We start from the raw sequence: 16,072 nt of genomic DNA on the forward strand, positions 1-16,072 counted from the left end.
CCGCCGCCGCCGCCGCCGCCGCCGCTGCCGCCTCTGCTGTCTCTGCTGCCGCCGCTGCTGCTGTTGCTGCTGTTGGGGGCGGCTGAGGGGGCCCGGGTCTCGTCCAGCCTCAGCACCACCCACCACGTCCACCACTTCCACAACAAGCACGGCACCGTGCCCATCGCCATCAACCGCATGCCCTTCCTCACCCGCGGCGGGCACGGTAAGTGGCGCTGCGACGCTGGCCGCCCTGGCCTCCGGGTGCACCGCCCAGGCCCCCGCGGCCGCACCCCAGCTGTGCGGAGCCAGCCCCTATGCTTGCAGCCGAGCGGTGCCTCCCTTCGCCAGTTCCGGCCGGCTCTGCCCCACCCTCACCTTTGGCTCTGCTACTCCTGTCATCCTCATCTGTCATTATCACTTTGCCCGTCTTCACCCCCTTGTCCCTGCCTGATTTGTTACCACCTTTCTGCTTCAGTGTCCGCTGGTTCTTGGTCCTCCCGCTCTTTCTGTGCAGTCCTCCCTCCTGTTCTCATCACATCCTTCCCTGCCCTGTACCATCTCTCCTGTCTCTCTCACCTCCACTTCTGCAGCACCCTCACCCTCACCCCCCATGCTGCCCCCATCTGTCACCTCTGCCTCTGACATGCCCCATCTCTTCTTTCATCTCTGTATCTCTGTCTCTGTCACCTCTGTCCCTGCTGCAGCCTTCCCTTCTTTTTCCATTACTGGTCTTCTGTCACCTCCCAATGGCTGTCCTGGCTTTGCCCACCCTTGCTTCCCTTACTTCAGCAATGCCCACAGCACCTCATTTCTGCACCTCTGACCCTGCAGCTCTCACCTCCGTAGCCCTAGCACTTCTGTGTTCCCAGCCTGGCCATTACCTCTTGTGTTGGTCCTCTGTCACTGTCCACTCACTGCCACTCTTATCCCAGTCCCTCATGGCCAACCCCTTCTTTCCCTCTCAGATCCCACCACCTTCCGCTTCTCGCTTCCACTGTTCCTCATTTCCACCCTCCCTTCCTTCCCTCTCAGGCCCTGCACATGTCACTTGGAATCTTAGACCCCTAGGGTTTTCCATATGCCATCTCTTCCCATCTCTGTCCTCAATCCTCTGCCCCATCACTCTGCCACTACGACTTCCATGCTCCTTATTTCCCATTTCCTTCCATGTCTACCTCCTTTACATTTATTTTCTTCTCTGTCAGCTCCCATCATTTTCATCCCAGCCCTGCCAATATTCCATCTCAAAGCTTCTGTCCCTTACTGTCCCAGGTACCCTGTCACTTCCTATTTTAGTGTACTCATCACTTCCTTTCTTTGTATCGTTTCCTTCTGTAGGATACCCCATCACCTCCATCTACATTTCATTACCTTTCATCTTTGGTTTCCCCCTCAGCCCTCCATCACCCCCCTTTACTGGACTTACATCCCATCCCATTCCTGTACTCTCATTACCTCTTGTTCTGTCCTATCACTTCCCACCTCTGTAGCCTCTGTCCTCACCTGCCACCTCTGTACCCCTGTCACCTCTCATCTGGACACTCTGGCACCTCCATGTTCCTGTCTGCTTGATCGTGATTCCCATCCCCTCTCATCATGGTGCCTTCATCACTTTTTACTCTGTACTAGTGCAGCCTTTCATTTCTGTCCTTCCATCCTTTCCCATCCTGGATGCTCATCACTTCTAATGTCTGCTTATCCATCACCTCTCATTTTTCATTGTTTTTGTTCCTCACCATGTTCTACACCTGCATCTTCATTACTTCCAGCCCATACCCCTCACTGCCTCCCATTTCCACACCCATTCCTGCCTCTAATTCATTGTTCCACATCTATCTGTCCTTGTTTCCTATTGATGCCCCCATCGCACCCTTAGTCTTTCTGCTCTCCTTTCTGGTCTTCCCCTTTCTCCTTCCTTTTTTTTTTTTTTCTTTTTTCATGTCTCTACTTCTGTTTCAGCCAATTCTCCAGGAGCAGCCCTTTTAGACACCCTTCTTCATTCCTTTTTTCTCTGTTTTTCAACATAGTGTCCCTCATCTAATTCATCTCTACTGGGTTTCTCCCATGCAGTACTCTATTTCTCTTATTCCATGTCCCCACCACACACCTTGCTTCTGATCCAAACCCTCCCTCCTTCTTCAGGATCTCTCTGACACTTGTTTCCTCCTGGCCCCTTTTCATTGTTCTTTTCTGGCTGTAAGGCCCAGTGTTTCTCCCAAAGGTATCCAGTGAAGCCATGGTCTTGCTGGGCAGTAAGGCAAGGCACAAAGGGTGAGACAGGAAGGAGGAGCCAAATATTCTGAGGGAGAGCTTTGCAGGGAGGAGAGGAGGTGAGAGAGGAAGGCAAAGCAGAAAGGTGCTGGCCCAAGGATGATGGGAAGACTGGAATGAGGGCTCAGGAGCTAGAGTCCCCAGGGTTTCCATCAAAAAGCAGGAGGTAGGCAGAGGGAAAGAGCATGGGCCAACAGTTTCCTGAATTGTGCAGGATGTTTTATTCCCTCACAATTCTAGATCTTCCACAAGTCTTCTCCATGGCTTTTCATGTGCCTCAGGGACACAGACACAGGCAGACAGAGCTTTTGGGGGAATGGGGGAGAACCTATGGAATGTTGGTATTGGGATTGCAGAGAAAAGGCCAGTGATTGCCCAGGGCCACAGGGAAGCAGAAGAGCTGGAGAGTACCACAAAACAGTGATGGAAAGTGGCTGGAGAGGGGTGGAGGAACCTGTGAGGGTCGGAGTAGCTGTAAGGAAGGAAAAGGATCCAAAGAAAGCTAGGAGACAAGGGAAGAGGCCACCTGTCATGGCTGACCCCCTCCCCCATGGTGGGAGGTGAGAAGACTGGCTCATTTTAGGACTCTGTGCTTGGCTGGAGGACAGGACAGACTTCCTCCTGCCTATAGGCCCCCTAGTAAGAGTCTCTGTTCTTTCTGCAGTTGGTCTCTACTTGCCCTTCTTGGAGCCTTGCTGAGTTTCTCCTTTCCCTTGCTCCTTCCTTGCTACTGTTTCCCCCATTTCCATTCCCAGCCTCAACCTGTCCTCTTATGTAATGTCCCTACTCACTTGCCAGACACCATTGATACTTGGACCTGGTATTGCTCTGGGGCTTAGAAAGATCAGCACACTTGTGTCCTAAAAATGGACTCAGGAAGTGATTCTCTCCTGGTTCTTGACCTCCTCCCCACTTCCAACTCTAGCTTCAAATTCTTGGAGTTGTCATCCCCAACATTCATTTCTGGGACTTCTAGGAGCCATGAAAAGAGGATTTAATCCCACTTCAGTTCCTGATCCGTAGCTTCCACAGTTTCTGGATTTATCACTCCAGTTTATAAAAGGGTCCACCATGTGTTTTGATTCTGGATATCGATATGTCAACTTAGATTTCGAACTGAATGATTTATAGCCAGAAATTGTTTTAAGAGTTGAAGGAATATGTTCTGGGATTTTAGATCAAAATCAAGCTGAGCATAGGGATCTGGACCTGTGGAGATCTCACCTTCTGGGGTGTGGAGGTTCTCACAGATCTGATGCTTGCTGTGAACACCAAGACACAGGCTTTTCTGGATTGTGCAGGAGGCTTTATCATTTCACATTTCTAGTTCTTCCAGAAGGTTTCTATCATGTCTTCTGATGTGGCAGGTACACAGGCAGACAGAGTCTGCACATGTAGTTTTAACTTTGAGGAGAGTGATTATGTTGTTTGAGTTTGGGTTAAACCACTTTTTTTGGGGGGGTACTGGGAACTGAACTCAGAACTTTACCCTTGCCAGGCAGGCACTACCATTGAACTATATTCCTGGCCCCACTTAGATCTAGGAGGTCTTTTTTTGTGTCAGGAATTGAACTCAGAACCTTGTGCTTGCCAGGCAGATGTTGTGCAATACATTGACCATTGTTAATGATTGGCTGTGGGTTTTTCTTCCTAGAATACAAGTGTGTGGAGATTGTATGGAAGGTTCTTGATCCATTAGAATATTTCACTGGATCAGTGAATTTTTGGGTCTAGGCGGCAGTAAGATTATGTTGGGTGTGGGCAGAAAGAATATGCCAGCCCTGGGCTTGCAGCATCATGTGTCTGGCCAAAAACTGTCTTGCCTTGGACTTGAGTGTAGTGCCCCCCTAAATATTAAGCACAATTCAACTTGTTGGTGATTTCCTAGGGAGTAGCAGAACAATTGTTTCCTACCATCCTTGGGCCATGTTTAGGCTCTGAATACTTTCTGGAAGCTCTCAGGCTTCTAGATGTGGGCCTGTGTAGTGGGCTGCAGGTTTTCTAGACCACCTCTCTTCTGGGGGAACCCAGGGCAGGGTCTAGGACAGCTTGCTGGGACCTGCGGAGGCCCCACCTTCTCCATCAGCATCTCCCCCCAGGCCGAGTCCTCTGTGCCTGCAGGCAGGAGCCGAGGTGCAAAGGAGAGTAGCGTCTCCCCCTGAGTAATTACTGCCACCCTAGCCCAATAAACCATTCATCCTTCACTCTCCTGCCCCCCGCCCCCCCACACTCAGGCTCTAACAGGCCCATCCAGCATAATAAACTGGCTGCAGTGTGCGCACAGCTGGCAATCAATCCCGGGGGAGCCCTGACCAAGGAATGAGGGAGTCCGGGGAGGCCGGTGGTAGTCTTGTGAGGTATGGGTTTAGGAGCCGCGTGCGCCGCCCCTGCCCTTGCGCCGCCGCCACCGCGGGTCTTTGTGCGCCTATTGCCGCGTTTCCAGCCTCTGCGTCTCTCGGGTCAGGGGTCTGCCTTTCCAAGCTGGGACTTTGTGTGCCGCTGGGTGCGTCGCCGGCCGTGTGGGGGTGGGGGTCTAGGGTGCATCACAGGATGTGTCTGTTGTGAGGCTTGGGCGGTGGGCACGCGCCTCTGATTCCGCCTTCTTACTGCGGGACCCGGCACTCGGCAGGCCTGCTAGCTCCTGGGTGTTCTGGGCTTGCGCCGGGCTCTGTCCGTGGTGCTGAGCTGTTTGGAATCCGTTGGGAAATTAGGGAGGAAGGGCCTCTGTTCCCCTAGATTTGGGGGCCTTGGAGACAGACTCCAGGCAGATGGGGTTTCCTTCCTTGGTATGAGTGGACCAAGAACGCAATAAAATCCTCCTCTCCATGGGAGGCCCTGGAGTCCAGGGTGAAGAGGCTGTAGCCAATGGTCAGGAAGTGTATGAGTGAGGGTCCAGTGCCTCAACTTCCCCGGCCCTTTTGCCCCTCCAAATTCGGTGTGCAGTTTGTGAGTGGAGAAGGGAGGGAGGACCCTGGGTATTACAGTTGCCATGGAAACAGCCGATTTTCCGGAGTGCTGCAGTGTTGGGAGTGGAGAGACTGTCCAAGCTGAGGCCTAGCCAGCTTTGGTCTATACATCCTGCCCTTTACATGCAGGTGACTTCCATGGGTGGGGTGGGACTTAATGTGTACCCCAAACCTGGCCAGCTTGCCGCTGATGTAAACCCAGGGCCTATCCTGTTGTATGAGCCTTCACTACTGTGCTGTCACAGCCCCAAGGTAACAAGGACACCTGGGTCTGGAGTGGCAGAGCTGAGCTCCCTGTTGCTGGGGCTGCTGTCCTGACCACAGACTGGGGTGAAAAGTCAGTGATGAGACATCCAGGAAGTTCTTTCCTGCCTGCCTTTCCCCTGGGGGTCACCTCTCACTGTGGCCGCGTCTAGGAAGGTGGGGTGTTGCAATACATCAGAGGCACTCATGCTTCCTGCTTCTCCTACTTTAACTCCCTGCAGATCTCTACCTCCATAAGACCCAGGCAGCAGCCTTTCCTTCATGGACAGTTCTTCCCTCAGTGCACTCAGGAGTCTCTCCTGTGGAGCTCCCTGGATAGAGCCTCCTTTGGGTAGAGCCCAAACTACAAGGGGATCCTGAGCACCTAAGTGAGAGACACCCAGGTGCTGGAGGAGACCCAGCCTCTTGTACCAGCTGACATCTTGGCAGTAGGCTTTCTTCTGGGGCATGCCTTAGGCCCTTCAGGAGGTCAGGCACCCTTTGCTCCCAGCTCCTGTCCCCAGGGTTTCCTACCCCAGAACAGAGCTCTCTACTCACAAAGCCATACTTTTCCCTGAGTCTACCCCCAGCTTTTGCCCTCAGGCTCCATCTGACTTTCTCTTCCTCTCTGGCTAAGTCTTTCCTTAAACCTCTCACCCCCAAGAAGTGCTTTGAGAGGAGTTGTTAGTGGCTAATTATTTAATTAAGCATTTTATGAATCTCATCTGCTCCATTTATGTCCTAAAGAATGCAAGGTGTTGTTGTCTTTCCTCCCTTCTCAGCAGACCCCAGGGTACTAGTCCTCCAGGCTTGCCAGACAAGCTTCTTTCCCGGAAACTGGGTGACCAGCCCCCACCCCCACCCCACCCTCTGGGAGCACAGTCAGCCGCAGGAGGGAAGGTGGCGACTAATGGGGTTTATTTTGGGGCTGAGATCGTTAGGGACCTCACACCCGCCCCCGGCAGCCGGATGGTGAAGAGGAGAAAAAGAAGGGGAGAGAGGGTGGGTTGGGGGAGGGGGGGAGAAGGAGCCCACGTCTTGGGCTCCCACTCTTCTGCTTCTCTCATCTACATCCCTCTCTGTCCTTCTCTGTCCATCTGTCTCTCTGCCTCCTTCCTCTGGCTGGCAAACTCCTTTCCTCCTTGTCTGTCTCTTCCTTTCTAGGCAGGGCTCCAGGACTCCTTGCTTTGGGTCCCAGGCACCTCTGCCTGAGGGGGAAAGCAGGGAGTCCTGCACAATCCAGAAGAATTCCCAGAGGGCTGAAAGGGACTTGGGGGCAGATCTTGGCAGGAAGCCAGAACTGGGCAGTGAGTCAGAGCTGCCCACAACCCTGCTCATCTTCCCATCATCGCCTGGGGCACCTTCTTGTCTGGGTGCTGCTCAGCTTTGGCCCTAAAGAAGCACACACCCTGAATCTGTCACCTCTTTCAGCCTTGGGAGAAATTGAGACCTGGTCAGAACCAGGTCCGTAGGTCATTCCTGCCCAGGGTTTTCTTGTAATCTTGGTCTCCATGTACTTTTTTCTGGGCTCCTTCTCTTTGTCACTCTCTGTATTACCTCTCTGTTTTGCTGTAATTAAAGCTAGAATTCTTGATGAGGCAGTTACATCTGTCTATGCGTGTGCACAGCCTCTCACCCAGGCACCCGCCTGCCAGCTGTTCCCTATGACTGCAGGGTTGGAGGCTGCTGTGGGCATCACAGCTAAAGCCCCACGCCCCAAACCTGTTGTTGCCATGTTCTTGCCACAACCCCAACTACCTATTGAGCTTACTCTTCTGACATAATTTTTCCCTCTCTCCCTTTCCTTTTCTCTGCAGCTGGGACTACATACATCTTTGGGAAGGGGGGAGCACTCATCACCTACACGTGGCCCCCCAATGACCGACCCAGCACGAGGATGGACCGCCTGGCCGTGGGCTTCAGCACTCACCAGCGGAGCGCAGTGCTGGTGCGGGTGGACAGCGCCTCAGGCCTTGGAGACTACTTGCAGCTGCACATTGTAAGGACCCCAGCTGGCTCCAACACCCCTTTTCCTGCTTTCAGTCTATTCCTTCCTTCATTGAGTCCGACCAGCACCTCAAACCTTTCCCTTGTTCCCTGGTTGCTGGAACTTCTACTTCTGAGACCCAGTCCCCCTCCTTGTCACTGAGACTCCTAGAGACCCCATCCCCCATTTGTAGGGCCCCACATGCTGAGGCCATCTGTATTCGTATTGTCCCACATCATCCAGTGAATCCCTTGGGTTTCCAAACCTTTCTCTATAGTCAGGTTTGTGGCTGCCCCTGGACTGTTGCCTGCTCACTCTGATACCACCTAGGACAGCCCACTGTGTCCTGTACCTGTTCCTGCCCCTCCTTCTGACCTCTCTGATCTGCACTAGCCTATTCTTGCTGTTTCATCTTGCCTTCAAACCTTGCCCCTGCTCTGTGAAGCTTTTGACCTCTGTTTCTGTAACCTTTGCCCTCCCAGCAGCCCCTTACTAAGCCTCCCCTCCACTCTGGTCAAGCTCACTCCTCCTTGACTTTGTGGCCCAGCCCCAATCCTTACTCTGACCTCTTGTCGCACTCACCTCTCTTTTTCTGTCCTCCCATCCCCATTTCCTTGTTTTTTTTCTTTCTTCCTTTTTTTTTTTTCCTTCTTCTTTTTTTTTTTTAATAATGGGAATCAGACTGAGAGCCTGTGCTTGCCAGGCAGGCACTGTCCCACTGAGCTATATCCCCGGCCTTTGTCTTGTCCCACTTCTTCACTTCTCTTGCATCCCAGTATCTATTTGAGGTTTCACCATATCTACAGCTCCTTGCCTCACTTTCTCACTAAAGACAAGTTTAACTCTTGTCTTTAGTGGCCCCATTGCTTTCCTATCCTCTAGTCCTACCCTCTCCTGCATTTTCCTGTGATCTCTGGCACCATTTTCTTTCTGGTTTAAGCATTTTCCCTGGCCCTCTCACAGTCCAAAGTCCTAGGTCTCTGACCTCCACATTCTAGCCAAGTGATGGTGAACCCATAGCATGCATGCTGCAGTGGGCTGTTTGTATCACTTAATGCTCCAAAAGGTTTGCCATCGCTGCCCTAGCCCCTTTCTGCTGTTCCATTCCTCTGCCTGCATCCTGTATGTTGGTCCTGGCCAGAATCCTGAGCTGTAGGACAGAGCAGACTGTCCAGACTATGCCAGAAGGGTCTGGATGGGGCACCCTGGGCTTAAAGGAGGGCACTGTTGGAGGGGCAGAGAGGAAGTCAGAGGAGAGGGCTTGTTTGGGCTGTGGATCTTCCCTATCTTTTTGAGGATGAGGCTCTAGGCTCCTGTGTTAGGACAGTGCTTCAGATCGCTTCCCTGGCATCAAGGTGCAAAGCAACAGTGTCCTGTGAGCAGCCTGGGCTGTTGTGGCAGCAGCACTTGACAAGGCAGTGTAGATAAAGGTAGGCTCAGGTAGGGAGGGGTTGCACAGGGAGGAGTAGTGAGTGGGACACTCGCCAGACCTGGGGATAAGGCCTGGAAGTTCAGACAGGCAAGACAGACAGTGTCTCAAAGTGTGAGTGGAACCTTTTGTGAGAGATGGTGTGGCTGTGGCTGTCGCTGATAGTGCGGCATTAGCATGATGACTATTGGGAGAGACAGCTATGACTATCAGTGACGAAGAGAGAGACAGTCCAATGGTGTCTGAGTATGTGGCAGGGCACTTATGTTTCCCTGAGGAGTGGTGTCTTCTGTGGTTTCAGTCTCCTGTCTGTGTGACAGAATGCAGCTATGTTTCCCTGTGTCCTTCTCTGTAATCAGGGCTGCTGGCCTTTTCTTTATTGTCACATAAGTCTGTGCATGGCTTTACTCTGTATGGCTTTAGAGCAGAGGGTCTGACTTTGGATCCAAGGAAGCTCGGCACCTTCCTTGCTATCTCTCTGCAAATTGACACAACTTTCTGAGCCTCAGTTTCCCCCGGTGTGCAGGAAAGTAGGAGGGTAGGAGGATGTTGGGCTATGTAAATGAGAGCACTCGTGTAAAGCACTCAGCACATTGTCCTGCCTACACAAAATTCTCAGTGTCCTAGTCATTCGTGGTTGGCTGCTTGGACCGTGTCTGTGTGCTGAGTGTCTCTGAGCTTGTGGGCTTTAGGGGCCAGGTTCTGGGAGAAGCCTCACCTGTGTGCAGGTTTATGGAGAAGCAAGGCCTAGGCCCCAAGCCCCCTTCTCCCCCAGTGACACATCGGCTCCCACTACAGCGTCATTAGCAGCTCTCAAAGACTGGGGAGGCGGCAGCAAAATAAGAGAAAAGCAATTTGACGTTTCTAATAAAGCGTCGCTCCACTTTGCCAAATTAATTTTGACTCCCATAATTATTTGCTGTAGGAGCGGCCGCGTTCTCCCCACCGCCGCCTAATGAGGTAATTGGGGAATTAGGAATTAATGACTTTAACAGAAGTGACAACTGACTTCACATCAGGAGCGGCTCTAGGGAGCTGTCTTTCCCCTGGAGCTCACAGCTCTGAGCTTGGCTGCTTCCTAGGAAACCCAAGTGTCCTGCTGTCCAGTCCCCCTGGTCGGCCCTCTGCCAACCTGGGTCCCAGACTGCAAGTGCCCTTGACCGTTAGCCCTGCCTGGACAGAGCCTCATGGGGAGAAAGCCTTAGAGGCATCCAAAGGGCTGGTGCTATTCTGAGTGATATTATTACTAACAATAGTAACAAGGAGGCTCCACTGTTCCTTTCCCGTGTGTGGGGAGCAGATGATGAACCCATCTCCCTGGGGATGTTGTCAGTCTGTGGGTGGAACATGGGTGGGGCTTGCTAATACTCTTTGCTAGGCAGGCTTGGCCTCAGTTTCCCTGCTTTCCTGCATATCTTAGTCTGCTTTAGTCACTTTCTGTCACTGGGATGAACTAGCCATTACCTGCGGCTTAAGGGAGAGGTTTCTTTGGTTCACAGTTTCAGTCCACAGTCACCTGACTCAAAAGCAGGAATAAGACAACAGGGGGCAGGGCAGAGAGAAAGGGGGCTCACCCTATGGCAGCCATGAGGCAGAGATCCAAGGCAGAAGCAGGGGACAAGAATACACCCTTCCAGCCCCCCATGAACCATATCTCCAATCAGCCTGCATCTCCTACAGCACTTTCAGGCTATGGAACTCATCAATGGATGAATCTACTGATAAGCATAGCACCTCCATGTTCCATTCACCTTCCAAACATGTGAGACTTTCAGGGAACATTTTAGGTCTAAGCTGTAACACTGCATCTGGGGAGGGATGCTGAATGGATGTATAAATGTGTATGTGTGTGACCTTCTCAGGTTCTACTGGACCCCACAAAGGGGAACAGGGAGGGCATGGAACTCCAAGGGAACCACAGCTCTATACTCTGCCCTTTCATGCTCTGTCAACCCTGAACTGCTGCCCCACCTGTGAGCCATTCATGCCCCCAGCCCCAGTGAGTGCCACCAGGCCTTTCAGTTCTGTTAGATACTGCAGCTGACAGTAGAGTGGCTTCTTATACCCAGACCAGATTGGGATTCTTTCTGTAATCTAGGTGGCCTGAGGGAGCCTTGTATCTGTTCTGTGTGTGTAGAGGGCTGGGCTGACTCAGGCTGCATCCAGAGAAGACATGCAGAAGGGGGAAAGGGCACTGGCTTTGGAGTCTGGGCTGCTGGGTGTCCAAGCTGGGGATCCCTTCTTGTGAGTTGTGGGATTTTGAGATGTAACTTGACCTCCCTCCCCAGCCCTCATTTCTCCCTGGGTAAAATGGGGTACTATGAGCTTTTCAGAGGATTGCTGTGGGGAAGACCAGAACATGCACATGAGAGACTGGCACTTTTTGGATCTCAGCAAAGCCTTTCCTTTCACTCCAGAATCATGGGGGAACACTTCCCCGGCTAGATCCTGAGTGGCCTCTGCAGAATCCTCCAGAGCCCTGGGCCCCAAGGTTGTTCAGGCTTTTTGCTTGATGTCTTCTAACCTCAATCCTTGTCTGTCCTCCACCTCTCCCTTCCCAGCCTGACCCCTCTTTCTTCTCCTTTCTATGTTTTCTCATCTCTTCCCATGCCCCTCACACCCAAACAGATTCCAGGCCTTCCAGCTCCACCCCATAACTGTGGAGGGGTTGCCCCCTACTCCCAACACACACACTTAGAGCTGAGCCATGCCAGCCTTAGAGGATTCAGGAGGGGCAAATGATGTCCTGGTGGGGGTTCTCTTGCTAAACATCCATTATTGGGTAGGTTGGAGGCCATATGCTAGGGTGAGGTTCAGGTTGTCCTCTGAGGCTTTGGTGGACTTCTCTGCTGGTTCATCCACTAGGGGGACCCCCACCCTCTGAGACTCATGTTGGTCCCACTATCCCTGACTGGGCTCAGTGGGCTTTGCACAGTGCAGGGGTTCTATAAACATTTGTGAACTAAAAAGCAACATTCTGCATGAACCAAAAACCAAAAGACAGTTGATTAATGGAAGGGGACCTGGGTCCTGGCTCAGTACCCCACGATGGTTTCTCCAACCTCTAAGCCTCAGACTATTCCTTTGCCTGTACATGGGGAGGGAGCAAGCTTGTCCACCTCCTTGGGTCCTCAAGACCTGCGAAAGGTGCATCATAAAGCTGTATAATGCTACAGAACCAGGCAAGTGATGGCCACAGGTAGAGTTCTAAGAGTGAATTGTCACTCCCCTCCCAGTTGCTGACCTCTACTTCCCTGTCCCCAGGACCAGGGCACCGTGGGGGTGATTTTTAATGTGGGCACAGATGACATTACTATTGACGAGCCCAACGCCATCGTGAGTGACGGCAAATACCACGTGGTGCGCTTTACCCGAAGCGGTGGCAACGCCACTCTGCAGGTGGACAGCTGGCCAGTCAATGAGCGGTACCCCGCAGGTAGGAGGCACAGGCCCATGCAGCAGGCTCAGGGGTGGGGTGGGCAGCTTCTGATAGGATCAAGAGTGTCCACTGGGGGTTGGGCTAAGGGGAGGTTTCTGGGTGTGGGGCAGGGCTCTGGGAAAAGAGGGGGTGTGAGGCGACAGGGTGGGGCTATGGCTAAGGGAGAATTTGGGTTTGGAGGCAGAGTGAGATCAGTGATGGTGGGAGTACATTACTTTCTGGATACAGCACAAGGGGAGGATGCAATTTGTGGATTGGAGGAGAAAAGAGGGTGGAAGAGAGTTCTGTGTGATTGAAGAAAGGATGAGTTCAGAAAGAAGAGACAGGCAGAAATGGGGAGGCTGATGAAGAAACCTAGGACAGAAGACCCAGAAGTAACAAAACACATCTTGGCAGAAGGCAGGGCTGTTCCCAAAAACAGAACCAAGGCCCTTAAAAAGAGCAAGTCAAGGACCCTATTAAGCAAGGTATATACATATACAGGAAGACAAGTAGCCATGGAGACCTGGAGAAAAGGAACCCATTGTTTCAGGAAATGAGGGACTTGGTGGAAGGGAACGAGGGACAAATGAAAGAGTAAAAAAGAGGTTCAAGTGCATTCAATGTCTTTCCTTGCAAACTTTCTAGTAGCAGGGCTTGTAGTAGGCCTTGGGGACACAGAGGTGAGTAGGACCTAGGGAGCCACAGGACCCCAGCAGGGTGACAGCTGTGGTGGTCAAGGACAAACCAAGGATGAGCATAGGAAAGAAGGGAGGAGGCAGGGACCCTGTAAGCTATGAAGGGAGCCATCTTTCCACATGGAAAGGTGTGGGACTCGTCAGCAAGACTCGTGCAGAGATGGAGGCAGCTTCAGGCGAGATGCAGAGAGAGAAAGATTAGAGATGCTGACATGCAGAGCCAGTCAGCGAGGGAAGAGGTGGTCAGAGCCCAGTGAGTGATTGAGCGAGCAGGGGAGAGCCCAGTGGGGAGACAAGGAGGGAAGAAAAAGAAACACTGCAGGAAGAACTGCAGGGACGCTGAGATGCAGAGATACAGGCTGGGCGACACTGCAGTCACACACAGCACCCAAACCAAGGAGCTGAGCGAGCATGCGCAACTGCTCTGTGCTGACCTACAGGAGCAAGGATAGCCTGCACACCCTAAGAGAGGCTGTACAGGACCTGCGACTTGCAGTCCTGCAGGTTTGCAGCCAGACATTTGGGCCACCACTGAGAAAATGAGGCTCACATAGTCCCCCAATAAACACAGAGGCTGATGTGCACACAGTAAACCCAGACACACAGATGACAGCTTGGCAAAGGGATGCTAGTTTATGTCTTGGGTGTGTGTGGGATCACTTAGACACACCAACCCTCCTACACAAAGTCCCTTGATTCTTCTGCTCCAAGCAGACCCTGACAGCCAAGACTGGGTGGGGATGATGGTCTGGGACATCAGAATTCATTCTTTAGGGCCAGCCAAATAGCTCAGCGGATTATAGCACCTGCAAGCAGGTGCAGGGCCTGGGGGTTCAATCCTTGGGCCTGCCATGCTGGCCCCATCCCCAGGGCGCACTAAGACCACAATTGAGACTGGGCGTGGTGGCGCACGCCTGTAATCTTAGCTCTTGGGAGGCTGTAAATAGGTGGATCAATATGAGTCCAATCTAGTACTGAGACCCTGAACACCCTGTAGACCCTTCCCTAAAATAAAATAAAAAATTCACTCCTTCTCAGACATACATGTGCCAGGGCAATCTTTGTAGCAGTGATGACATTGGTCTGTGCTGGACGGGGCTGGACTCAGGGACATGAAGGTCTCACATGTCAGGATTATGTCTAGACCTTCAACCTTTGAAGCCCAGAAAGCCAGAGGGATCTGTAGGTGTTTTGCCTATTTTCATCTGCCCTGGGTAGGGTTGAGGAAAGGCTACCTGGTGCTGTCTGGGTAACCTGGTGGCTGCCTGTGTTTACTGCAAGGGCACATCCTAATCAACATCAGCAGACCAGGTCAGCAAGCAGTGTTTGTGGGCCGATTGGGCCTCTTACCCCCTAAGCCTTAGGGAGCACAGAGACACAGTCCATGGATCTCCAGTTAGCAGGACCTGGGTTTTAATCTTGGGTCTCCTAGTGATAAGTTGTTGTGACCTGGGGCCAATCATTTGCCCTCTGAAATTCAGTTTCCACCTCTGAGCCATACTGTGAGAATTCCAAAAATCTAAAGGAAGTGCTAGAAGGACATGGTATAGAGGAGATTCTCAATAAACAGGGCTTTTGTTATAATTTTTATATGCTCAGTCTCCTCCAGTGAGACATATGTCCCTTCTTCCTGGCAGGATACACACACACACACACACACACACACACACGTTCCCTCCTATTTTTTGGGGCTGGTGTTCAGGAGTGGAGAGGGAAAGGCGGGTATCCAGATGGAGAAAAGAGGTGGATTTGGAAGTGGAGGAAGGAAGCTGAGGGAGAGGGGCTGGCAGAACATGCCAGTGAGGGGCTGGCAGGACATGTGCATGAAGGACAGGAGTGGAGGCTGGGTCCTGGGGCAGAAAAGAGCGGGAGCCTGGCTCTGGCAGAGAAGGGCTAGCACCTTGCAGTGAGGCTGAGGTGGAGAAGAGGTTGAGGTGGTGGTGTGGGCAGAGTGGGGCAGAAGGCCATGGATGACTGCAGAGGCCACGCCTGGAGGGCCTTGGAGAGAAGGGCCGTTGGTGTGAGGCTTCAGGTCCCACAGCAGGCACCAGGCTCAGGTCATCGGGGTGAAGAGACCAGAGCTCCTCTCACTGGAAGAGCAGCGGCAGGGTCAGTTTTGAGTGGGATGAAGGTGAAGATGGGTGGTGGGGTCAGGGTTTGGGGAAATGTTTGAAATGAGGGGCAGCTGGGAGTGGAGCACAGAAGGTAAAGGGAGTGACAATGGCTGGAGAAGAGGTTTAAATCTCACTGTTAAATGCGTGTGCTGGGTGACCCTCCCCCTTAAATGCCGCATAAACCCCGCTTAACCCATCCCTCCCACTTCTAAACCGCCCTCTAAACGCAGTAACCAGCTGGGCCACTGGAACCAAGGATGCTTCCCACCCCAACTTAAACTTGCTAAATGCCCCGCCCCGCCCCCGCCACCCCACTTCAGGATGGGGATGGCGAAGGAAGAGGGGTCTCAACCTCTTGACTAGATAAACCTGCTTCACTTCTGGCCTTTGACCTTCCGGCTGCCTTTTCTTTAAGTCCTTTTCTTTTTCTCTCTTTTTCTTTCGGTTGCTCCGCCCCCAGGGTGGGGCTGGCTCTGGACCGGAGCCTAGGGAGGGGGCCCCCTGGGAGAAGAGGGACCCAGCATTTCTTTTCCTCCCTCCCCCCTCTTCCTGTTGGATGTTGCTGCTTACACTGGGTCTCCTGAGAAATGCATAATTACTTTTCTAACTCCTTTGGACTTCACCGCCTGAGAAACCTACTGTCTTTCTAAACTTTTCCAAGGAAACTTTGATAACGAGCGCCTGGCGATTGCTAGACAGAGAATCCCCTACCGGCTTGGTCGAGTAGTAGATGAGTGGCTGCTCGACAAAGGTAATTAACCAGAATTAATTAATTAATTAACTAACTAACTTTAAAAACACTATCTTAAAGGTGCAGAGCTCTCTCTTCCCCCCTCCGTGCCTTCGCTGTGCCCAACTCCAAGCGAGGGGACGATTGTCTGGCCACAGTGCACCCTTCCCCTTCATAGTCCGGGTCCTGTGTATTTCAGGGCTGTGGTTTAGGGACAGGGATATGATTTTTCTA

The 16,072-nt window shown here is 52.4% G+C and overlaps 1 protein-coding gene across 13 annotated transcripts in view; it reads left to right on the top strand.

The window, feature by feature from the left end:
* The window catches only part of Nrxn2 (neurexin 2), a 112,150-nt gene that overhangs the window by 75,772 nt on the left and 20,306 nt on the right, over positions 1 to 16,072 (top strand). For 8 of the 13 annotated variants that reach the window (XM_004643751.2, XM_004643749.3, XM_023703902.1 and 5 more), the window contains 3 exons: positions 7,280 to 7,461; positions 12,143 to 12,314; positions 15,770 to 15,859. In XM_004643751.2, coding sequence (XP_004643808.1) covers positions 7,280 to 7,461; positions 12,143 to 12,314; positions 15,770 to 15,859 — 444 coding nt within the window. The remainder of the gene's footprint in view (positions 1 to 7,279; positions 7,462 to 12,142; positions 12,315 to 15,769; positions 15,860 to 16,072) is intronic. The other 5 variants (XM_023703905.1, XM_023703906.1, XM_004643754.2 and 2 more) reach the window with 1 other exon arrangement.

This window comes from Octodon degus, unplaced genomic scaffold (genome assembly GCF_000260255.1).
Source record: "Octodon degus isolate 3935 unplaced genomic scaffold, OctDeg1.0 scaffold00184, whole genome shotgun sequence".
Lineage (NCBI taxonomy): Eukaryota > Metazoa > Chordata > Mammalia > Rodentia > Octodontidae > Octodon > Octodon degus.